Genomic DNA, 25,369 nt, shown 5'->3' with positions numbered 1-25,369 from the left:
TACTTCACTAAGCGGACAATCACGCCAAAGTAAAGGATACAGGATAGGAAGGTGACAGACATGGACAAATGAAATGACGAATGTAAATAAACACAAATACAGCCACATGTGCATGTAGGTTTTGAAAATGGAGATTCAAAATATTTACTACAATAAACAAGACTATGTAGAAACGGTAAGAAGCGATAGTATGTTATTGCTAGTTGTTATTCATAAATTTTCTTAATTTTCTTTAAACATATAGCTAAATTACTTGAAACAAACATACGGAGTAGGGCTTACATATTTTGCGAATAGTTTTAGAGGAGTCACAAAAGGGTCTAATTCCATAGCATAGGTGACTAAATAATTGTCCCGCGAGAAGGGGACGAGTACCTTTTAAAGGTTGCTAAGATGTTCGAACAGACTTTATTATCTCAAGAAGTGGTTGTAGGATTTAATTTTCATGTTTCATAACACTGTTTATAGCCCAGGATATTTAAGATTGTTACCTCGAAAAAAATAAGGTAAATCTGAAAATTTGGTCATTAATACAAAACACCTTGCTGAACAACATACTGAAATTCCCCTATTTTCCCATGCCGGCGTCATAATGTTTTCGTGCAATAATGTCGTAAGTCCCCCTAAATGACACAAGGACGCAAATGTACATCCGAAAACTATTTGCATCAACTGACATCCACTGGGATCGATTCAAATTAACCACTGGACTACACCAATGTTATATATAAGCAGACACAGTAAAAAAATCTACTTGAAGTAAAAATATGATAGATCGAACATTGACAATTCTCCGAAAATCATGGAATTTATGAAAAAAAACTATCCATAGGTTAAAAAGTACTGCAAATAACAAAAAATAAGTTGCCCAAAATCAATTCCTTAGGATTTGAGCTTTTCAACGGTGTATCTCACACTGCTCTGTGACAAACGGTTACTGAGATACGGTGGCTCAAGTACTAGTGTGCGCCATCAGATATGACTCGTACGGAAGGCGGGATGACATTTTCACTCGTCAATATTCTGCTTTAGGTGCTTCTAACGAGCCATTGCTCTAGTAAGATACAAACAGCTTTGTTATACTATGTAAGCAGTTTTACATATGATTTAATTATTTACTACATTTATGATATTAAAATTATGCTCCTGCTTCTCAGAAAACATCTCGTACAATGTTATACTCTGTGTAGTCATTTTTAATTCAGGTTTTTCTTTGTAATGTCATGCACTATAACAAATTATTTATTGGCATCATAAGAAATCTCAAATAACGAGAAACAATAACACAGAAACATAGTTTTTGTTCACATACCTCAGCTAACTACATATGATCTGGGTCGTCATTGATGTCTTCAGCTACATTCCTATAACTTCTACCTCTACAGCGTGTGCAAATCATAGAGCACGGAAGGCCAGCAATGCGGCAGGAGCACTTTGATTCACACTCAGATCTACATGCACATGAGATGAGATGTAGAAGTTCATCGGGAGCTGGTGGCAAGTCACTGGTAATCGGAAGAAGTGTTTGTTGAACCTCACGCCAGCCCCAGTTGGTTGGTGTTAAAGTATTACCCAGCCAATCCTGGACCTATAATGCAGGGTCAAAATATGATCAGTTGATAAGGATTACCAATAAAATTTGCTGTACACACAGATCCTTATAACGTGAGTTGTCGTTCCTGCATGGAAGTCCTGCGCGAGTGTTGGAAGGCTGCGGACCTTGTTGGAGGAAGGTTCGCCAGCTCGTAGGTAGCAGTCACAGCTTTTCGGGCCACAGTTCGAGCATACAGATGTTCACGAAGTTCATCCAGGGTGGAGAATTTCTCTGTAGTGTACATGTGGATAATGAATTCCTTGCCAGCAGCAGTGATTTCTTCTGCAGTATCAGATGTGTTGCTAAATATGGAAACAATGTTCTGGAGATGTGGATTTTGTTTCAAAAGGTTCCAAGCATTAGCATTTCGCTTATAGCTGGACACACATTCTCCTTGGTGCGAAATTGGCTGTCTCTGTTCCATTGACTCTGGTGTTGTTGGGGATGACAACATCAACTGTGACTGTTCTGTGTTTGTTGGTGTTGCAGCTATGAAGAGTATGTTAGGTAAGATCTTCGGCAATGTCAAGTTGTCAAGAAAGAGTAGGGTGAATCCGTTAGCAGCTATGAGCCTAAATATTACCATACCGGATGAAATTGTTCCCATCTGTCTCCAATAGTTGTTTATGCGCATTGGATGGGCCATCCACCACCAAGGTGGTGATTTGATGGAGTATCTGAAGTATGAACTTTCACCAAGGCCACCCTCTTTGTTTGATGAGGTATCAATGCGAAAGACACCCAAGTCTTCGCTGCTGCAGATCTTAACTTACCACCAGTGCATAGACTGAATAAATGAAGTAGCCACAATAATCGTTGATGGTGGTTTTCTTCTACATGAATTTCTCTGGGACCACCCACTAACATATGGTGAAGTCGTTCATTCTTACCTACAGTATGTTGTGAAACATTATTCGTCCAGAGCCATTGTTGTGTTCGATGGGTATGGAGAAAGTCTTACAACCAAGTGAGAAGAAAGGAAGCGCCGTTCATCATGTAGGTGCTCAAGAAACTTTGAATTCGATAAGAATACAGCTGTCACTACTTCACAAAAGGATTTCCTCAATAACACACACAACAAATCACAACTCATCAAATTGCTCTCGAAGAGCTTTGAACAAGCAGGACTCACTGTTCTTCAGGCACCGGCAGACGCAGACACACTGATTGTGGAAACTACCATGGGAAACGACGTCTGTGAAACACCAGTTGTCGTCATAGCAAATGATACTGATATCGTTATGCTGATTGTAAGAGCTAAAGAAAACACTTGCATCAGTGTTCATAGCCCTGGAAATAATACTATAACAGCAAAATTGTTCAACATTTGTGAAATTCAAAAACAACTCGGAGACTGCAAGAATTGTTTATTGTTTGCTCATGCAGTCACTGGCTGCGACACCACTACCGCCATTTTCCGTAAAGGTAAGAAGAATGCTTGGAAGCTTTTGAAACAAAATCCACATCTCCAGAACATTGTTTCCATATTTAGCAACACATCTGATACTGCAGAAGAAATCACTGCTGCTGGCAAGGAATTCATTATCCACATGTACACTACAGAGAAATTCTCCACCCTGGATGAACTTCGTGGACATCTGTATGCTCGAACTGTGGCCCGAAAAGCTGTGACTGCTACCTACGAGCTGGCGAACCTTCCTCCAACAAGGTCCGCAGCCTTACAACACTCGCGCAGGACTTCCATGCAGGAACGACAACTCACGTTATAAGGATCTGTGTGTACAGCAAATTTTACTGGCAATCCTTATCAACTGATCATATTTTGACCCTGCATTATAGGTCCAGGATTGGCTGGGTAATACTTTAACACCAACCAACTGGGGCTGGCGTGAGGTTCAACAAACACTTCTTCCGATTACCAGTGACTTGCCACCAGCTCCCGATGAACTTCTACATCTCATCTCATGTGCATGTAGATCTGAGTGTGAATCAAAGTGCTCCTGCCGCATTGCTGGCCTTCCGTGCTCTATGATTTGCACACGCTGTAGAGGTAGAAGTTATAGGAATGTAGCTGAAGACATCAATGACGACCCAGATCATATGTAGTTAGCTGAGGTATGTGAACAAAAACTATGTTTCTGTGTTATTGTTTCTCGTTATTTAAGATTTCTTATGATGCCAATAAATAATTTGTTATAGTGCATGACATTACAAAGAAAAACCTGAATTAAAAATGACTACACAGAGTATAACATTGTACGAGATGTTTTCTGAGAAGCAGGAGCATAATTTTAATATCATAAATGTAGTAAATAATTAAATCATATGTAAAATTGCTTACATAGTATAACAAAGCTGTTTGTATCTTACTAGAGCAATGGCTCGTTAGAAGCACCTAAAGCAGAATATTGACGGGTGAAAATGTCATCCCGCCTTCCGTCCGAGTCATATCTGATGGCGCACACTAGTACTTGAGCCACCGTATCTCGGTAACTGTTTGTCACAGAGCAGTGTGAGATACACCGTTGAAAAGCTCAAATCCTAAGGAATTGATTTTGGGCAACTTATTTTTTGTTATTTGCAGTACTTTTTAACCTATGGATAGTTTTTTTTTCATAAATTCCATGATTTTCGGAGAATTGTCAATGTTCGATCTATAATATTTTTACTTCAAGTAGATTTTTTTACTGTGTCTGCTTATATATAACATTAGTGTAGTCCAGTGGTTAATTTGAATCGATCCCAGTGGATGTCAGTTGATGCAAATAGTTTTCGGATGTACATTTGCGTCCTTGTGTCATTTAGGGGGACTTACGACATTATTGCACGAAAACATTATGACGCCGGCATGGGAAAATAGGGGAATTTCAGTATGTTGTTCAGCAAGATGTTCCATATCAATGACCAAATTTTCAGATTTACCTTATTTTTTTTTAACTTTCTTTAAATATTAACCTAAAACTCCTGGGCTATTAGTGATAATCATAATTGTTTCAGTTAATTGCTACACTCCTGGAACTCTGTGTGTAATGCCAAATCTTTTTAATGCATTGACTCCATAAACATCTAAATAAATATTGTTGATTAACAGTATTATTATATTAATTATTATCTAGGGTTGAACAGGAATGTGATATTTCGTGTTTCACGATGCAGAATAAATTAGATAGAGAAAGGCAATTTTTTTTTCCTTTGAGTAAATTTAATATCTACAAGAAAAATATTGACAGTAAATTATTATTGCCATAAAGTCTAGTAAAGGAAGTGTTTTTTTTTATAGCTTTTAAATATTTGTAAATTTTTTGTTTTTTATGTGCATTTCATTTTAATATGTTAGGGGAGAGGTGTGTTGTATGGGTTTTTATTTGTGATATTAGGTGAAATAGCTACTGATATTTCATTTAGTGAATCCAAGAAGTTTTGTCTTATTTAGTAAATGCTGGTATTTAATTTTTGGGAAGTGAGTCTTTTCGACATAATATTTCATAGGTATTGTGAAGTAGAATTTAGTCCCACTTAGTTTAGTAAATATTGCAACATCAGTATTTAGTTTTTTGAAAGTGGGAATTTTCGAGATAATTTTTTATCGGTATTGTGAAGTCGAATACAGTCTCACTCAGTGTTGTCTGTTTTGTGATACTGGTATTTAATATTTTGAATGTCAGAATTTTCAAGATAATTTTTCATTCGTATTGTGAAGTAGAATACAGCCCCACTTGGTGTAGTCTGTTTTGCAATACCAGTATTTTATTCCTCATCATTAACCACTTTTCCAGCAACTTTTATTTTCAGTATCATGAAGTATTCTAATAAATAGGGCACACTGTTATATTTCAGGTTACAATCATAAGTTGTTATGTCTTCAGACATTTTTTCTTTGATAATTAAATATCAGTATCACAAAATAGACTAGTCGGGTGGTAAAATGGTGGGGGGGGATTATAGTCTAGTGTACGATACCGAAAAAGTATAATGTTCAAAAAATGAAATGTGTGAAAAATAGCATTTTCAGAGTTCCCCGCCCAAAATTCCCCATTTTCCCCCATGATTGTCCCCTTAGAATGTAAGGGTGGTAATGCTGTAAGTGATTCCATGTTCGTGACGTCGTCAGTATTGTTTAAGGAATTGGGATCTAGACTACTCCCAAAAACTAATGCACAAGAAAACTTTATCAACACATTATTCTAACATTAAATTCAATAATTCAATAATATTGCTTGTTCTGAAATATTGAATTATGTACAACAACAAAGAATATAATATCAAATTATTTCCAAGGCTTGTGAATGTATATGTATATTTTTGGGTGATTTAACAAACTTATTGCACTTTTCTGGGGGGATTAAGCTAGCTAAGGACACTAAGAAAGCTAATACAAGTGCTGTTCAGAAAAATTCCAGTGTGTAGCTTTTAAAAGAGTTTAGTTTACTGCAGGTAGATTTACTAGAAGTATATGTGAAACCAAATCTGTTGATGGAAAAACTGAGCATAATTGTTGAGAATAGCAGAAATAGAATTTTTTTTTTCATGAAATATTTTATGCATGAATTATATCTATTGTGGCAATAATTTTCTTTTGTGTAGGCATCAGGGAACAAGGTGTGCAGACAAACAGTTCTCTGTGGATCCCAGAATATTGTGCTAAGTGGTAAAGTCATAGTGCAGTCTGACGCCATCATCCGTGGGGATCTGGCGAACGTCCGAGCTGGGAGACACTGCATCATCAGCAAGAACGCAGTTATACGACCACCTTTCAAGAAATTCAGCAAAGGGTGTGTTTCTAATTTCTCAGGGCCTCCACATGTCATTAAAAAGTATCAAAACTGAAGGAACTGTCACAAAAATGTCCTGAAAAAAAAACAATACCAGTGCTGGCAGTATAAAAACCCTAAATTATCCTGTAGCTTTTCGTTTTATCACCCCTCACTTCAGTTTATATTTATACTTTAATTATAAGGTAGTTGGAGCCTGTCCTCACGTGGCAATTATCTCTGAAAATATTTATGCTTGCTGACTTAAATATCAGTATGTTCCTGCAAAAGAATATGTTGAATTTTGCTTATTATGCTTACGTAAACCAACCCTGTGATGTAAAATATTTGTTGAAAAATTTTATTTATAGGTTCCAAAGAAGCCCTGAAATTGGTTCATCAGAAATATATAGAACCGGTTTTTGTTAATTTTTGGCTTGTTTTGATGGATTGAGCTACAATCATTAGCCCGTTAAGGAATCTCTCTTCCTTTATGTACCGGGTCTCCAGTTAGTGGCGGCTGGTGAAGGGAGTTTGACGCGTGGTAGGCTTGCTCCTGTCTGTTCACTCCCACAGCCACTCACCAGGAACCAGTTACCACTGCAGAGACGGGGGAAGCTGGATTTGTGACAACCAATCACGAGCAAACTTTGAGTACCTATGTGGAAATAAATACCAAGACTGTGTTCCAATCACTATTATATCAGCAAGCAAGCAAGCCTGTACAGACTGGTGCTATTAGTGGCACGGTTCGCAATGAGCCACCACTGTCTTCAAGTTCCAGAAGTTTACATCACTTAAAGTTGACCTAGATCTTTGAAGATGGTGTTTGTTTGGGAATAGCAGTTAACAAACTGCCTATATCCACATGGTAGTATTGTTTATGGAATTTCTCTCAAAATTATATTTGCTTAAGAGTGCGAGGGAGATAATATTTTCTCGCGCGCGGTCAGTTGAAGTGGTTCATGTTTTCCTCGTAGGATAGCGTTGCATTCTGCCAGAAGAGCGTACGGCGCGGCATCATGTGGAAATCCCACGAACTAGTTGGAAAACAGAATGCCTTTTGGGGGGGGGGGGGGGGGGGGGACGGCTGATAGGGTGGGATGAATCAGCTGAAGCAGCCGAGGCAACGGCTTTGTGATGTGCTGAGAAGCACAAGATGACACTGGACTATCACGCCCGTTTCATACAAACTAGACAGAGCGGATAGATCTTTTTTTTTTTGTTTAAAGGAACGCCGATTTTATAGTTAACTGTTTCAGCGTCCATTTTATAACCTTTACGCTTTGTGGATGTTACTGTGTGATACAACACCACTTCGTTTAAATAAAAACTGTTCAACAGTTCTGGTACATAAAATATTACAAAGTAAAATTATCACTCATGTTTATTTTACATTTTACTGCAAGCGAAAAAAAAAAAACTTTAGATACAAGTCTATACTACATACCTAATAGTTTAGTATTGTCATCTGTCTGACAACTGCAGAACGAAACTTCTTATTTATACCTTTTTTAATACACTTGACGTTTCTGACTCGTGTTTTGTAACAAATATACCGTTGATTTGTAGAGAATAAAACACAACATAATTTGTTAATAGTTTGAGAAGATAACAGCATATTCAATACTGAAAAATCGGCGATCTCGGCACTTTCTGCATTACAAAATATCGGCTTGAGCTCAACTTTTTCTGCGCTTATCGCGCGAGGTGGCGTTAATACCAATGGCGCGTCCTGATAGGCTGGAACAGTTTTCCGCTCTGTCTGGACGGCGTCCCGGCACCCAAATTACTAGGTACTGGCTCAGGCAACTGAAGCTGAATTACTCCAGGAAATATTATCCTAATCAGTTTGCTAGTTTACTATTTTCTAAATGAAAATTTGTTAATTGTTTCTCCAAATTTTGTTTCGAAGTTAAAAAAAAAAACGTGAAGTCCGTGTAGTCTACGTTTTTGATTTTAAGAAAAGTCAAACAAGAATTTGCCTTTTTTTTCCCGCAATGGACCTAGATAATAGTTTATATATTTTCTGTAAATCCAAATGTCCATACTTTAATTTTAACTTTAAGTTAACTTTTATAAATGTATGTTGTGTATAATTAAGTATACCTTTTTTTAATGATCAACATAATATTTGCTCCGTAACCAATTAAGTGAACTTAAAAGTCAATATTACTGGCATTACAGTATATTCCACATAAATTATTATTATTATTGCAATCACAACTGGTAATCATAATTTAAACAGAACTACTATAATCTATTTCATTGTACGAATTTTGACGTTTAGCTTGTGAGAAAGCAGAAAGGTCTCTGTGAAAAGGATTGCAAAGATCTTATTTTACCAGAAAACTATTGGACTGCCAGAAACTTTTAAAAAAGTGAACGTCAAAGTTCGGACAACATGGACTTTATCTCAATGGAAGTTATTTCTGAATACAAAATATTACCATATCGGTTTTTCGAAATTGAATGACAGTTCACTATATTATCATTGTGTTAGGTATGTTGAAATTGAGCCAACTTCTCGCTACAGAAAGGAAACGTATGTCTCTTCTCATATAACGTAGAACATGGTCGTGGTAACTACCCACCTATATACTACCTCTGAAGGTACAATTACTAAACTCGCATTCGCGGTGGCCTGGGTTTCAATCCTTTTTCAGAGAGTCTTGTTATATTTTAAGTAGTGTATCTATATTGCGGCAAATATTAGAATAAATTATATGTGTCGTTAAGAGCCATGACCGTCTATGGTGGAAGGCCGCGGCCTAAGGTGTGGAAGGGCTTGCTGCCTGTCGCTCAGTGGCTGTTCTGTAATTGAAGCTACCGTATATCTAAATATGATACAGAGACTATAACAGCTAATGAGCGACAGCCATTAACCCTAGCACACCGCGGCCTTCCAATAAAGATGCCCACGAAAGAGCCCATCGAAAATTAATATTGAAAGTTGTAATTAATTTGAGTGAAAAATTATGTTTTACTTAATATTTTTTTCGTTCATGTTACGTAGCGTTTTCTTTCCATAGGCTAGTCATAGGTTCACTAACGTAACCAAAGTAAGTTAACTCTTGGTTATTGAGCACTATATATATATATATATATATATATATATATATATATATATTTATTTATTTATTTATTTATTTATTTATTTATTTATTTATTTATTTATTTATAGAATACATATAAAGTTTACATACATACACAACGTGTATCTAAAACATGTACAAACTTCGGCAGGCTGTTTCTGGAAAGAATACAAGACGAAAGCCTAATAACCACTTTACTCATAAATCGAGTTACGAACCTCCGAAAATGGAATTTTCCATATCTTGAAATTAACATCATCAGTAAGTAAACTGTGGCATATGATTTTTTTAGAAAGGAAACTTTACACCTTGCAAACGTGCTTTGTAATGCCTGCCCCGGTTTTTTTTATTTATTATTAGCTTTTCAGGTGGTAAAATGTGCTAAAACAGAAATGCAGTTATATTCATTGAAGGATGTTCGTTACAACCTACGTATCTAGTGGTGGAAAATTTGCTTTCTACAAAATCATCAGACGCAGTGCAAGTTATTCAAGAATAAGAAAATTTGATTTTTGGGAGTTCAAAACTCCGAATCCATTGACGAGAAAAGTATGGTACACAGGTTTACGTCTTGTATTTTCGCCAGGAATATTCTGCCAGAATTTGTCAGTATGTTTTAGATACACGTATATAGAATACATTATAAAGTTTACATATATATATATATTTATATGGAATACAGTAGAAAGTTTACACATATAATATATATAATACATTACTAACTTTAAAAATGTATATAGAATACTTTAGAAAGTTGACATTCCGTGTTCGGCCCTTGCAATAATCGAAGTTTTACAAATCGCATCCACAAAATAATAAGTAATGTGTGCATAAAATATAAAAGATTATGGAGTACCTATATTTTAAGAAAATTATATGAAATATATTTACAGTAGGATAGGTCCATGGGCGTATATAAGGGGGGGGGGGGGATTTTTGGCTCATTTGGGTATGTAGTAAAGTTCAAGGTCACATAGTCGTGTATGTATTAATAAAAAGTCACGAAAATGAAATATTGTCAGTAACATTAAATTTGGGGGAAATACAATATTTCAAAAATGTTACGTGTTATGGGGTCAAAGGGTCAGGGTCTCTTGGCATAGTGCAGGATGTCTGTAATGGTGTAGGTGAAGCACCTTTATTGACTCAGTTTGCATGAGTCATTTTAGGCAGTCTCGGTTTTTCGCCAAAAGAGCCCAAAATCCTCCATGTTGGTTAGCTAAGTATTAGTAACGGTTCTTAAATTTCATTAAGATTTTCGGGGTATCAAATTGCTTCGAAGCTGTAGGTTCCAACAAGTCTTTGAGCAATAAAATACATAAACTTTCAAGTTATTTTCCACCAATAAGGTTTTTTTTTTATTTACTATATAAAGTACGTCAAAATTTATTTTGAAATAAAGCATAGTCTTAGTAGAAAACCACATATGATACCACAAATTAACGATTAATTGTTAAAGATGGAATAGTACCTTAGTAGCCATTGCAATTTGTTTTCTATTCATCTGTTCATGCGTATTTATGAAATTTTTAGACACGTGAGATTTTTTACAATGTTCTCCAGTCGCGGTGAAAATTACGATTATTGTAATGTACTCGCACAAAACAGAACAAGAGCACATAAAAGCTTCACCACAAAAAGTAGTAAATATTAAATAATTGAAGCTATAGCAGCTAGTAAGATTCGTTTACCGTGCCCAAAAGTTTGAAATACTCCTCACTTACAAATAAGTGTAACTATGTTACACCGCGTACTGATACAAACATTTCGGGACCAATAACATTTTACGATGTAATTATAATATTCTATTAAACTGTACTCCTCCCCCGTGTATTCCGGCATCCAGTTATCCGGAACTACAGTTGAGGAAAACATCTGCTGGCCCGTACAACCTCACAACACGATGCCCTCCTCCCTTTCCTTTTTCCCCTCCGTCAAACCCATAACACCCATTCATTTGCCTTTTATGGTAGACGCGGTAGTTGCTTACAGCGTTACAACTTATCTTTCAGGTCGCACGTCGACCTCGGCCGGCCGCTAGTGCTAGATAGTGAATTGGCAATGCAGTTGTGCCGTATATATTTTGGACGTTTAGTATTTGTTTATACTGTGTTATGTGATGTCAGCAACAATTAACATTAATGTGTGTCCAGATGTAGCAATAGAAAATATGTAATGACCAAAAAGAGTCCTGGATAGCCGTTTTTATATCCTCTGAAATCATGTTTTTAATAGACGCGATATATAATTGCTATGCTACGCTTATTTGATAAGTTTCCATTCACGTGTGACATTTCAAGAGTAGTACAGTTAGAGCACCCCTCAACAATAAGTCCCACAAGCGGAACTCCCGATATCCGGAACTAATTTTCCAAAAAAATTAAAACATTACAAAACACCTCCAAAACATTTCCGCACTGGAACGAGGCGTTTTTGCTTTTGCCTGACTGTACATGTAGGCGCGCGCGCACGTCTGTCAGAGAGCTAATTATAGCCTGTCTTTCCCGTGCATTGCGTAAATACACCGCTGGTTTTCGCGTAGGACGTGAATTACTATAAAGATATTTATCCTATAAGTAGTTTTATTGATTCACTATGTCAAGTAAACGGAAAATTCCGGCCGGCCCGAGAGTATGTACACCGACTCCCACTATACACGCTGACACACGTGATAGCGAGTAACATTTACTTCCAATGTGTGATGCTTTCAGTTTGTAGACAATAATTTAGTGTGCAAATATGTATTATGTAAATATTTATACTTTAATATATGGTTAAACAGTCTACTTTTATCTGTATTTTCTATCTCTATGTTTTTAAACGAGATGCTTGAAGTGTTATTCTTGTGTATGTCATGTAAACTGTGCGTGGCAGTAACTATACACTCTCCAGGAAGTGTGAATCACTAACACGTCAACACAGAAGTAACACAACACTGCAGCTGTAGTCCTACTACCTCCCCTGAACCCTCTTCATCGTCCTCTTCGCTCACGCACGCCCCCACCCACCCACAGAGATAAGAAACACCCGCTTGCCAGCTTGCTAGAATGAAGGTTATTCAAACAGCCCGGAGTTTTACGACCTGGTACGTTTTGAAAACAGTACTTGTTGATCTACATATTTTTTATTGTATGATTTTATAACTGTGGAAAATATTTACAGTAGAACTTTGGCTATACATATAAGTTAATATGTGCAGCATGTAAAGGCCTTTTTTTTGCCTCCCTACCGCAACTCCCCTTACCCGGAATTTTCCCATAACCGGAATAGACCTCCCCCCAATGATTCCGGTTGAGGAGTGCTCTACTGTATTGCATAAGGCTGTGCGAACGTTCGAAATTTCGAACTCGAACCGAACTTTGAAATAGTTCGGTTCAAGTTCGTGTCAATAAATTTGGGTTCGAGTTTGTTTTTTGTGACAACACTAGAACTTGTTAGTTTCCACATTTTAATAATACTAGAACCACGATTTTACGTATGCTCACGGCAAGGGCGCCCATATGGAAGTTTGTGTGGGGGGGGGCAGACTATATGATAGATTGTAAGGGGGTGGGGGGGGGCAGACCTTCAAAAATTGACAAAAAGTGTCAAAAATTACAATTTGCCAAAAATCCTCAAAAACCCATACATTTTTTCCTCTTCCTGAAAGCTGAGGGAGGGGGCCACGGCCCTACCCTGCTCATGGGTATGGGCGCCCTTGGCTCACGGTTCCAAGGATGGCATTCATAAAATCGCTGCCTTTGTAAAATCGGGGCTGGCACATTCCCCCCCCCCCCTTTTTTTTTTCTCCCCATTTTATTTCTTTAACTTTTCGAACTAAATATATTTGGTATTACTTGTGTGTATTTTGTCGTTATAAACAACATATCATTAAATATTAACGACTATTACTGCAACGAGGGGGGGGAAAAAACTTCCGGCCGCAGCACATAGAGTAAGTAAAGGAAGAGTCGCCACTCCCATAGTAATGATCGTTTGCTTACATTTGTAAACAAAACCCTTGCACATGACCACCAATTTATCTAGAGAGAAGTTAAACAAGTGTATGCAATTATATAATATTTTTCTGCACTAGTAAAGACCAAATTAATTATACAGCCAGATTGAAACTGATGATCGTTTAGTAATGAATTTTATTTCTGTTTATTATATTTATTTTCCATTCCATTATTAATTTTTTTTTATTTTCAACTTAAAAAACTACAGTAGCAGCCCTAGCAGGTAATATGGAGAACGACAGGCCAACGTGCTCTAATTTTCGTTTTCGGCAAAATGCCACGCAGCATCTAGTTTTCAGTGACATTTTAAATTATATACTTTTACTTTCAAATCCCATTATTACCACGAGACAATACAAAGAGGGCCGTATGTAATTATAATAACTGGATATGTAATAAACTAAAGAGATCAAAACTTGTAATTTTTTTTCCGATGTTGATGAAACATGGTATGATCTCATTTTTAAGGATTCAGTTTGTCCTATCTACTGTCACCAGCGTGAACGTGGAATGCGCACTGGCTTCGCCAGCCCGGCGCCGCCCGCCCTTTCCCGCGCTGCGGCCGGTCTCGGATGCCACAGTCTCTGCGCTGCTGTTATTAGAAATATTCAGATACATGGAAAGTGTTATACACTCGTTTTAAAGATTTTGGAATCAAAAACAAACTAATATCATCAATTTAAAAATAAGTTACCTAACTTTTATTTTTCCGCCTTGCAGAAAGAAGCAGGTTTCCTTTGTCACTATTCTTTTTAAAACGCGTCTTATTGCCACCAATTGCAGCGTTTCCCACCTATTTCAATTTAAAAATGTGGCTTCGTGGTAGCGCGATACAACAAAACAAGTAGTGACGATCTCCGACATGTGCGACATCTGTTATGTGTTACTGCAATGAACCTCTGCGTGCGGAGTGCCTGACATCTGTGTGTGGACGCGTGAACTACGATGTGTAAAATTTGTTCTTCGTATACCAATTACTAGAGACCTGCAAAATTCGCGGATTCATTGACCTCTAGGATAGACTCCACAGCCCTTTAAATACTCGCGGAAATGAAACCTGTTCATTGGCTACTGACGCGTGAGACGTCTCAACTAGGCCGTCCGTAATTCGGCACTTTCTTGGTTTTGTGTTTCCCGTTGGCTCACAGTTCCCCGGATAAAAATATGGGCCAATCGCAGAAGCGGTACGAAGGTATAGTTGTTTTGATGCTCGCCTATCGCTAAATGAATCCGCGAATTTTGCATGTCTCTACCGATTACAAAGGTTACGGCGGAACAGATTTTTCAGCTGGCATTGCTTCTAAATGGATTCTGCTGTTTCTAACTCATGCACACATATGTGTTGTATGATATTATTATTTTGTTTCCCATTTCCAATCAAATTATACTAGCATTCGTCTACTAAACTTCGCCGTTTTTAGAAATAATTAGTTAATAAAATAAGACGCATACCGAAATTTCGAGTAATAACATTTTAAGATCCATCCTTACTCTGTAAATAATATTTTACCAAAATCCAATTTATGTCATGGTATTTACAGAATATGCTCCACCGCAAACGTCGATTTTGCTGCTCGGAACCACATGTATCTCGCACTCTTAAGAGTGAAAATTGCTAACAGGAATGTTTTTGAAACCATTAATTAGAAAAAGAAATACTGAAACACAATCTTGAAAGCAGATGCTTTATTGCTGCATCATAAAATGTTAGGGTCACTTCATATAATTCCTTTGTGATCATGCCAGTTCAAGGTCTTACGTATAAATTCTTCGAGGTAGCTGATGCATGACTTGTCACGTTTGGGTCTTTTTTGTCAGATAAAATATCTGCTTCCAGGCAGCACCTTAAGGTATTAACAGTGAAGTTATGTAGGTAAGTGTAGTACAAACTTTTTACTGTTTAAGAGGCCCGATCAGTCATCAGTTCAATCTCTCAAGAATAAATTACATGAATTGGAAGCATTCCTTAAAAATTCTTCTGTATATGTTATGGTCAGTCACCTGGCCTGAATAGGAAAAAAGACCTTGTTAAATTTCCTTTTTTAAATTATTATTGTATTTTATATTTTAGTAATTTTTGTAATATACTTTTGTTTTATGTTTGGTGTATTTGTAGGTTTAAGGACACTCAGTAATATTATTGCCATGCAAGCGGAACTTTGCTAGGGAACTTTGCTGGCAATAGTTGGCGGCTGTGTTTGCTGAGGAATATATAAAAATGCTTTGCCTGGTGCCAGGTAATTTGTGATTTTGTGTAACATCGTAAAAATGTGTACCGGAATAATGTAGCTATAGTATTTTTATAATATTTTATCAGTATATAGTTTTGTTAGTCAATTATCCTATTCACAGCTTGATGGTTTTGAGTACTTGAATTTGCATTTTTACGATCATGCTTATAAAATCAACAGTAGATGGAAATTTTTTAACGATGGTTTTTTTTTGCACAGTCAGCCCAATCGGAATGCATAGCTTTTGTTTGATACTTTCACAGGGTGGCCACCAAACCGGGAAAACGGGAAAAACCGGGAATATGTCGGGAATTTGAAAGGGCCCGGGTAAAACCGGGAAACTGTCTGGAATTTTATTTCTTTCCTGGGCAAATGCTGCGGTGTAAATGCGCACAACTTATATAAGACGTACATCGCGGCGTCTGATAATCACGCGGCAAATCTGTACAGTGTCATGTTGGCAGCGACTGTAGTGTTCCCAGGCGTGTCATGTTTCTTCTTTCCTCATAGACGCAATACGTCACTAAGAGGCGGAGGGGGAGGGGGAATATGAACCGCACTACGGCGTGCAACACGGGGTAGAGGTGGGTTGTTACAGCAATTTTCGGTATCTGTCCCAACCTGATACTGATACAGCATTGTACCATGTTACAAGTCTCTGATACTTCTGTATCAGACGGTCCCAGGAGGCAACAAAGTTCCGCGTACGCAGACCGTGCGACCGGAAGGAGAATCTGATACATTATTTATCACGCCTGGTAATTCTCTACCTCTGATACTCTCATGCCCGCCTGATACAACCAGTATCAATCAGTTCAACATTCACTGCAGTTCGTCCTGGCCGTGTATCAATCACCATGTTGCGGGCTGTCATGCTTTATAGTTAGTATCTTTATAGTGAAATAAGGAATGGATAAGTGCACGAAAAAGACTTCATTTGTGTGGAATTTTTTCACGGAAAATAATGAGTTTGCTAATTGTAATTTGTGTAAACAAAAACTGAGTTATAAATCATCGACTAATCTGAAGAAACATTTGAAAAAACATTGATATAGTATGCTCACTAATGTACCTATCTGTTTTTTTATTTTTTATTTTTGATAAAATCGTGAATTTTTAATGTATAAAAACACTAGTTACTAATTGTTTTCGAAAAAAGAAAGTCCATATGTTGATTACATCTGTTATTAGTGTCAACTGAGAATTTATTTGCATTTTCATAGCTGTTAGGTGCACAAATATAAATATTATATCTTGTATTAATGTACTTTTTAATATTAAAATTTCATTAGTTTTATTATTGAACGAGACGGTGCACGCACTGCGCACTGAGCGTACTTTGAAGTAGGACAATAAACAAAACGACTTGTAACCAGGGCTGCCACTCTGATATTCATGAAAAACCTAGATAACCTACAAAAAAAACCCAGACACATGGGTAAAAAACCCAGATGCGTCTAAAATGCTATCGTTGAAAATGTTTGCGTACTAATTCAAAAATATAAACATAACTGGTTTTAATATAAAACAATTAATTACCTTACAGGACTGAAAACGGTTAAATACAACCAATACAAGAAAATTACACTGCAGCAAAATGGCTGTATAAGTACCTACAAATATATACATGACAAAACAAACACCATCACTGCATTCTTTAAACCGGTAATTGTTTTTATAAAACTGCATCATGTACGTTAGTCTTTATTCAGAGTCTGATTCTACAAGGTTGGTTTGAAGGTTAATTGTTGCATTGGTTTTGTGTTCTGCAAGCCTCTTTGAAGAATGTGTCTAATTTAATATTCGACTTAGCTTCTTGAAAACTAGTTTTGTGTTTATATGTATTTTTGTGTGTGAAACACATAGACTTGTTTGCATTTATCAAACAGATATTGCAACAGATACAGTAGCTACTACCTTTATTATTGTTTTAGGTATAAAAATAATTAAAATTATAAAAAACCTAGAATTGTTGGAATTCATTATTTAAAAACCCAGAAACCCAAACACCATTGGAAAAACCCAGATCTGGGTGGAAAAACCCATGAGTGGCAGCCCTGCTTGTAACAATATCGCTTTGCGCCTCTCCTTCAAGGCTTCAACGCCTTCCCCTGCGCTTCCTTCCCTACATTCTTTCCCTTCTTTATCCCTTATTCGTCGTTCCTGCTCCCTCCCCTTTCACAAGCTCCGCCCAAGTGACAGTCATCTTCGATCAGGTACTGCGCTCATTGGCCGTGGTGTTGTTCCAGGTGAATTCTGAACTGATACTAAAGTCTCTGATACTTTTCAAGTGTACTCGTTTGCCGTTCCTGATACAGGCGCGTATCAGTGACAAAGTATCAGGTTGATACTTTTCGACCCACCTCTAACACGGGGTGTTGTTCTAATTTGTTCTGTTCAGTACAAGTCTTCGAACGGTTTTAGTCTTACGCTGTGCAGTTTGTTAGGAAGCTATTGCGGCAATGTCTACTAGGTATTCCTGTCGTTATGAGTCTTGAGGTTCCATGGGCTACTGAGGATGCGAAAGACAGAACTTGTGCGAGATGCAAGATATGCAATAAAAGTTTCAAGATCGATACGATGGGTAGGGGAGCATATACAAGCCATGCCAAATCTAAGAATTACAATAGAGTTATAAATAACCAATCAAGAAACCTGCAAGTTACAGAATTTTGTTTCCACTCAACCTGCTCAGGATGAAGCCCACGCTTCCTGTAACAAACTTTTATTAGTACTTTAATTTATACTAGTAGCTTCCAACGGTTTAGCGGTGTTATAAACTACGACGTCTTGTAATCCATCGCTTATCAATAAACTGTCAAATATGTCCAGTAACTAACGACACAACACGTTTTTTTATGAATATTCGCAGCGTGTTGAGGCCGGCCGATAAACCTTCCGCATTAACTTACCTTTAACGTCGGTAATGCTATGTTCACTTAAAATTTGTAAAATAATAATACTAAACATATAATTATTATGTACACCAGAACCCAGATTTAACGAAGCAGTGATTTTACGAGTACATTCTCGGGAACCATAAAAAAAATTGGAAATTTTGACCAAAATGTGAAAAACAGAAAAAAATATTTAAAAAAAAACGCAATGAAAGATCATATATACCGAATAAAAGCATGTTGGACCTCCTGCGGTCACCAGCAAAGCATAAACACGACCCAATGCGTGGTGCAACTGCTACATCGCTTCGTTATTGCTCGCGCGAGAGGCGGGACGTGGAATGTTAGAAGAAAGGAAGGGGGAAATGCGGGGGATGACAGACAGCAGCCAGTGTGTTTCCTGCGTGGGGAATAAGTGGCGTAGCTCCTTCTTTTATGCTGTGTGAAGCGACCTTTTTCTATCAACTCACGGGAAAAGATAATTGCTTGAGCTGTCAAAATAAACATCGCTGCGACAGTTAAAACAAGACGCGGGCGAGCAGCCGGTAGGTCGATGTGTATATCTACTCGTAAAACATATCTCAATTCATGACACTAATAAGATTCCTTATAACTTACACGTATAGCCTGATGTTTTCAGCCTGATCCATGCAAGTTCTTTAGCCACGTTTTGAATGAAAACAACCACCAGCCGGCCAGTGTTGTGCCCTGTTTAATACGCACAAAATATACCAAATATATTTGGTTCAAAAAAAAACAACAGAAAAGAACCTCAGGGAACTTAAGGCAAAAAAAGTCAAAATAATGAGTGATGCCTTAAAACAGACCGCTCTCATAGACGAAGAAATTTTAAACACAAAAAAGGTTATAGTTATGTGGCAAATATATATTTAGTAAACTGCCACCTGTTTTTTTAGTTGGGTATGTATCACATTTTGTGCATTTTTGTTTTATATTTAGTACTATACAGTTCCGTGTTTTAAAATGTGTGCTTTGTATCATGTATTACATAAATAAAAACATGTCATTTTGTATATATATTGCAAAACCTGGAAAATCTTGAAAATACCTGGAAAAACCTGGAAAAAACCTGGAATTTTTTATCACAATTATAGTGGCCACCCTGTTTCAGCTCTGCTTTTTGACCCGACCCCTGTCTGAGATATTTTCTTTAAAAAGGTGTTGTATAAAATTGGTAAAATGATTGAAGATATTTGTGATACTTCGCGTGAGGTGTATGGATTGTGTGTTCATCCTCTAAGAAGGAGGAGAGCACACAATGTAATATGTATTAATGAACAGTGGCTTAATGACAGTGAAATTAATTTTTATCTTTCTACAGGATATATGTTAGGTTCTGCCTTTTGTAAATAAAATAATATTCATGGAGTATCTTTTTTGGCCAAAAAAAATTTTCTTTTTGACCATTTTAATGTGAATGAATTTTGTATTGAAAAACAATGTGAAATAACTTGTATTGCTTTGTTCAATGAAATATCAATTATTGCTACTGTATGTAGGACTCCTGAATCAAATGTTTAAGTTTTCACTCATATTTTAAATAGGCCTAGTTTAAAAGTATTTTGGCTGAAATAATTTTTGATGAAATAAATTATTACCATAAAAACCGGGGTTTAGATTTTAGAAAATTCAAAACTTTCTTAGTAACAAATCTGTTTGAATTTTTTTTCAAACAATCTAATTATTTTCTTAAACCTCGGTGCAAAGCAAATTTTTATACAAACTTGTTATTAGTGCAAGGGATAAAAAAAATAGTTTTTGAAGGTCAAAAAAATTGAATAATATATTAATTTGGCATAATATGTAATTCGTTCTAAGCTTTTCAATGCTGGATGCATTGAGTTAAAAACATTCATAAATTTTTTGCTGCATGGAAAATGAGAAAATGTTTAATCAGTCAATCATTTTGTAATATTGGAGAACATAAATATGTTATGTACATTAAGTTCGTAAAATGTTCCAGAAATTCCAAACTATTTCCAGAAGAAATAGGTACTTCAAAATCTGCCTACACGTGTAGGCTGTGCGAAAAGGGATATATATTTTTTTGTCTGGCTGTTATAACGACCCAAAAATAGCTGTTAAATATTTTCTGAAATGTATATTTTGAATTGTATTATTCATGATGTATGTCACTTTATTTAAAAAAAAAAAAAAGAAAAATATTATGAGCACTATTTATTATGTTTAAACGTTTAAAGTTGTGTATCATGAGTGAACTTGACACATAAAGGAACGGGGTTTTCAGTAGCTAATTTTATTTTATTTTTTACAGGGTTGCTTTCTTCCCTTTACACATGGGAGACCACGTGTTTGTTGGAGAGGGTTCTATTGTGAACGCTGCAATGATCGGGTCATACGTCTACATTGGAAAAAACTGTGTTATTGTGAGTTATTTTTGAAACAGCATCATCTCGGATATTCTACTAAAAACTATTATCCATGCAGTAGAATAAATTTATAGGAAATAATTTATGACAAAAGATAGATAATATTTCAGTTGAATCTCAGAATGTATGATTAAATATTTGTATTATACTTGAAAACAGTTGGGTTTAGCGTAACAACTAACAAAACGGAGAGAATTTTAAGGTAACGTTAAGCAGAAAGAGGTTAAATACTTTTAGATGGTTTTGTTATAGTATATAGGATAATAATTGGTAAAAGTTCCATATTACATTTCCAAGTTTATCCCTTGATCCTGATGGCATGATCATTCATCCTGTGGTACGTGATCCTTGCTTTTTTTATTTGATCGAAAGGTCCTGTGAAACACACAGGATCACAAGAAACTCGTGATATAACATTGAATTATGATCATAATTTGATTACAAACAATAATTTACACAAGACCTGTCATAATTTGATTGTATTGTGATGTTTTAGTTTGGCCGGGATCTTTTGATGTACTAAATTAAAACAGCACGCACAGTGTACCACAGGATCAATATATACCCGATCATGCCATTAGAATCAAGGAATAAAGTTCGATACGTTATACTGAACAAATGGAAATTTGGTGTGGTTGGCCAGGCAGACGGCATCCTCACAGCATGTAGGGTTAGGAAGAGCCGAGTGCATGTTGCCTGCAGGGCCGGCGCTGCGTGCTGAAGGACTGCTGCGTGATCGAAGATGGCGCGGTGCTGGCGCCGGAGACGGTGGTGCCGCCCTTCGCGCGGTTCGGGGGCTCGCCGGCACTCTGCGTCGGGGACGTGCCGGAGTGCATGCAGGACCTCATGCTCGACTTCACCCGCAACTACTACCAGCACTTCGTGCCGCTCAGGCCTTGAACCTGGCGGGGGCCGCTCAATAACGCTTCTGTAACGTTCCATTGAGTTTGAATCAGGGGCCTAGCCGTGGATTGGGAGTTACGGGGATGCACGCACCTTGTTTCAATTTTCCGCAGAACAGAGGCAAGTCACACTCGTGTTGTTCGTCGGAGATTGCATGAAAGTAAAAATTTTAAAGCCATAAAATTAAACAAAATATAAACTACAGTAAAAGCTCTTTAATTTGGCACGTTTGGGTACACAACTGTGCGGGATTAGCAATTTTGTCTGATTATTGAATGTTGATATAGTTTGAATGGGAATACCAAAAACAAAAATTGGTATAAAGTGCAATGAAATTTAAAACGAGTAATAAGCGGCTCTGTGGGTGTGCAGTGTACGTACACAATTGTCATATTACGCAAATGTGAATGTAACCCTCTAGAATGCTTGAATTGACTCAAAAAAATCTGAATGCAAGTGGGTCGACCGGTGCTGGATCACAGAATATGCCAAAGCAAAAAATACCATATTGAAGAGCTCCAACTGTAAAATGCCAATGCCAAAAATTATACTCTCCCCCTTCATCGTGGAACTGTGTGCTACGCCCCTGGTTTGAATAACAATGTTTGTGAGAGGGCCACACATCCCTGATTGTCAATATTGCTGTAAGAAATATAACTAACCAGAATCTACATTATTTTTGACTGTTGCTATTTACTATTTCAACTGCTTGATTACAACTATTCCAATACTGTTCTTTAGTTACCTATTGAATTCTTGTGAACTCTCAGAAACAATAAAGCTAAAGTTTAACAGTATTGGAAAGTAATTAGTAGGGCCATTTACTTTTTGCAAAAAGATTTTCAGACCAGCTGTGTGTTAAAACTTTATAGCATTGTCTGTGTTTCTTGGTTAGCTGGGTTTATTTCAGATTCAGGTACATGTCTACTGTCAGTAGCTAACCAGTACGGAAGAAAAACGCATCCTTAATAGTCCAGCCAAATAGGGCTATAGCTTCTCTTGCAGACTGTCGCCAATTGCAAGGAAACATTCGCTACCACGGGCATACCTTATTGCGATTTAATGAGTGATCAGATTATTTTGTGAAAAATACATGTTTTTAGATAACTTCAAGGTTAAGGAAATAAGTTTCTATTGAATTTTTTTTAATTTTTTTTTTGTAGGTGATGGTGATGATTTTGATATAGAGACATTTCTGTATAGTGCCTTAAGTTTCCACTTCAATCATGACACGTATCCCAACCACTCGAAGATACAGTTTTTTTGGTTTTACACATGTGTGCACCTCCTGCTTTTCCCAACCACCCAACACTTTAGAAATGTGTCACGATGAAAATTGCCTGATCGGTCCAAGCAGTAGCTCCTAGTGTGCATACACTGGTCAGGCTTCTTGACCTCTGCAAGAGGCTGACAAGAGACTCCTCCTCGGCTGTAAGCAGCCGGACGGTTGCTACAGGGTTGTGCTGCCTAGTGCCATGTTCCTTTGTAATCTCAAAACCAATAGGAAATACTGCCGAGCTGCCACAAAATCTACTTGTGTGATTATACGTTGGATATACCATGGGCAAGTATTATGTATTAAGTGATATTGTTAAATTTGGATGCTATTATGCAATCAGGAACCTATTTTAAAAAAAACACGTGTAACTCAGTACACATGATAGAAGTGAAATTTCTTTGGCAATTCAAACCTCGACTAGCAAGTGCTCTCTTTATATCTTTTTGGCGTCAGAAACATTTCAAAACCATGTTTCACAAAAATGTTGCATTAAAATTCAGCCTTGAAATTGTAATTGAAATTTTACTCTCATCATGCCCAAAAAAGTTTCACTTCAATTTTGAATTTTATTTTATCAACTAAAACAATACTCATATGATACTGTTACACAATACTGATTTACACAAGTACCATATTCACTAGCATAATAAAATACAATGGAGGAAAGGAAAACAAAGGTATAAAAAATAACAGTTTTCTCCTTTGATTAAAAAATTGGATGGGTTGTAAATATGGATGGCGGGGAGGGGGGAAGTATGCCGCCTCACACCCTCCTGTAGTAAACAGACAAAGAAGAGCCGAAGGTCTGCCAGTGTCGTATTTCTTACGCACCAAGCTGATAAAAGTAACACTTTACTTGAATAAACATAACTCTAGTGAAGACAGATATATGTTGCTGAGACCCATACGAAGAGGTGACCCTTCTGAGGTAAAAATGGTAATTAAAATAATCCGTACTTGAAAGAACACAATTTTCTTGTGAATATGGCCTATGGTGCAGTGCACAAGAAGCTCAAACCCTGTTGTCGTGCCCCCTGCCCAAATATTCCCTTACTAGGTGCCAGTAAGTTGAATGGCGGTTGTCCCTACCGCCGTGACCCGCCTATCCCTGCAGCATGGCAGGGTTCAACCTCTGTAGCATGGCAGGGTTCATCCTCTGCCGCACGCCGCCACATGGAGCCTGCTCAAGGTATCAAGGCACAAGTTCTCTGCACCGTCCTCAACATATTCTCTGGCCTTTTCGTGTCTGTTTCACAGAAATGTTTCACGAAAACGTTGCATTAAAATTTGGTCTTGAAATTTTACTCCCATCATGCCCAAAGAAGTTTCACTTAGAAAACTTAATTTTTTTTACATTTATTTTCACAAAATTCTATATTTAATTGGCGGTTTCATACAGGCTCCACTAAAAGCTTCAAACGGAATTAGGTATAGCCCAAGCATTTAAACTACATCGCAGCAGGATGTTTCCATGGAATAACCTATGCTATGATACTTCACTCGCATCTTAAATATAAATGTGAACTTATTTATGGTTTGAATATGTACGTTTGTATTTATAACATTGATATTTGTTGAAAATGTTGCACAACACCTTTTTTGGTGTTTACAAAAAAATCACCCTGATCACTTCGACACCCACTAACATTTGTGTGTATTTATATGATACTGATATTGTGTAATATCAAATGTGTTTTAAAGGTGATATCACAGCAGCATGATTTTCCATCATTTCTTTCATATGTATTTCTTTTTAAAGCATTTGATAAAATATATTTTTGTTTATTCAATCAAGATAGTAAATTTAAGAGTTTGCTACACAACTGCATCAGTTCAAAGTAAATGGGAATTTTGTGCTGTGTTTTGCTCTGTTAATGATAAACAAGCAAAATGGTATAGGTACTTACATAATTCTTTTCACCATGTACTTATACTCTCATAAGATGTCAGTGAGATGACATTCGTTTTATTTCATTTAGCTGGTACTAAAAAAAATAGTTTTACATGTGAAGACTAATTGCAACAGTTTTGTTGAAACAATTTTTATTTTAAAAAAAATTTAATATTTGTTTTAAAATGTACAGTAGATATTATAACTGTGTGTAGAAACTAGTTAAAGTATTGGAAATTTCTAATTACAAATACATACTATCTTTTATGCACTGACATAAGTTTAAAAATAAATGCATTATAAAATACAGTCTTCCAGAAGTACAAGTATATTCTTTATCAGCTACTAGCTAATGCCC

The 25,369-nt window shown here is 36.8% G+C and overlaps 1 protein-coding gene across 1 annotated transcript; it reads left to right on the top strand.

Moving 5' to 3' along the window:
• The first annotated feature begins 31 nt into the window (after window positions 1–31).
• On the top strand, window positions 32–22,517 carry LOC134541891 (dynactin subunit 5). Its single transcript, XM_063385620.1, has 4 exons — window positions 32–175; window positions 6,140–6,327; window positions 20,824–20,935; window positions 21,641–22,517. Exons 1-4 carry the CDS (start codon window positions 128–130, stop codon window positions 21,836–21,838), a joined length of 546 nt encoding a protein of 181 aa, XP_063241690.1. The 5' UTR covers window positions 32–127; the 3' UTR covers window positions 21,839–22,517.
• The last annotated feature ends 2,852 nt before the right edge of the window (window positions 22,518–25,369 follow it).

This window comes from Bacillus rossius, assembly GCF_032445375.1.
Source record: "Bacillus rossius redtenbacheri isolate Brsri chromosome 4 unlocalized genomic scaffold, Brsri_v3 Brsri_v3_scf4_2, whole genome shotgun sequence".
NCBI classification, from domain to species: domain Eukaryota; kingdom Metazoa; phylum Arthropoda; class Insecta; order Phasmatodea; family Bacillidae; genus Bacillus; species Bacillus rossius.
This window is presented reverse-complemented; position numbering and strand designations above follow the sequence as displayed.

What these genes read in the sequence shown, in the direction of transcription:
- LOC134541891 (XM_063385620.1), top strand. Translation starts at nt 128, where the DNA reads ATGGAGATTCAAAATATTTACTACAATAAACAAGACTATGTAGAAACG. An exon ending in TTCAAGAAATTCAGCAAAGG is followed by an intron (nt 6,328 to 20,823) that starts GTGTGTTTCTAA and finishes TATTTTTTACAG; the next exon opens with GGTTGCTTTCTTCCCTTTAC. An exon ending in TTGGAAAAAACTGTGTTATT is followed by an intron (nt 20,936 to 21,640) that starts GTGAGTTATTTT and finishes TGTTGCCTGCAG; the next exon opens with GGCCGGCGCTGCGTGCTGAA.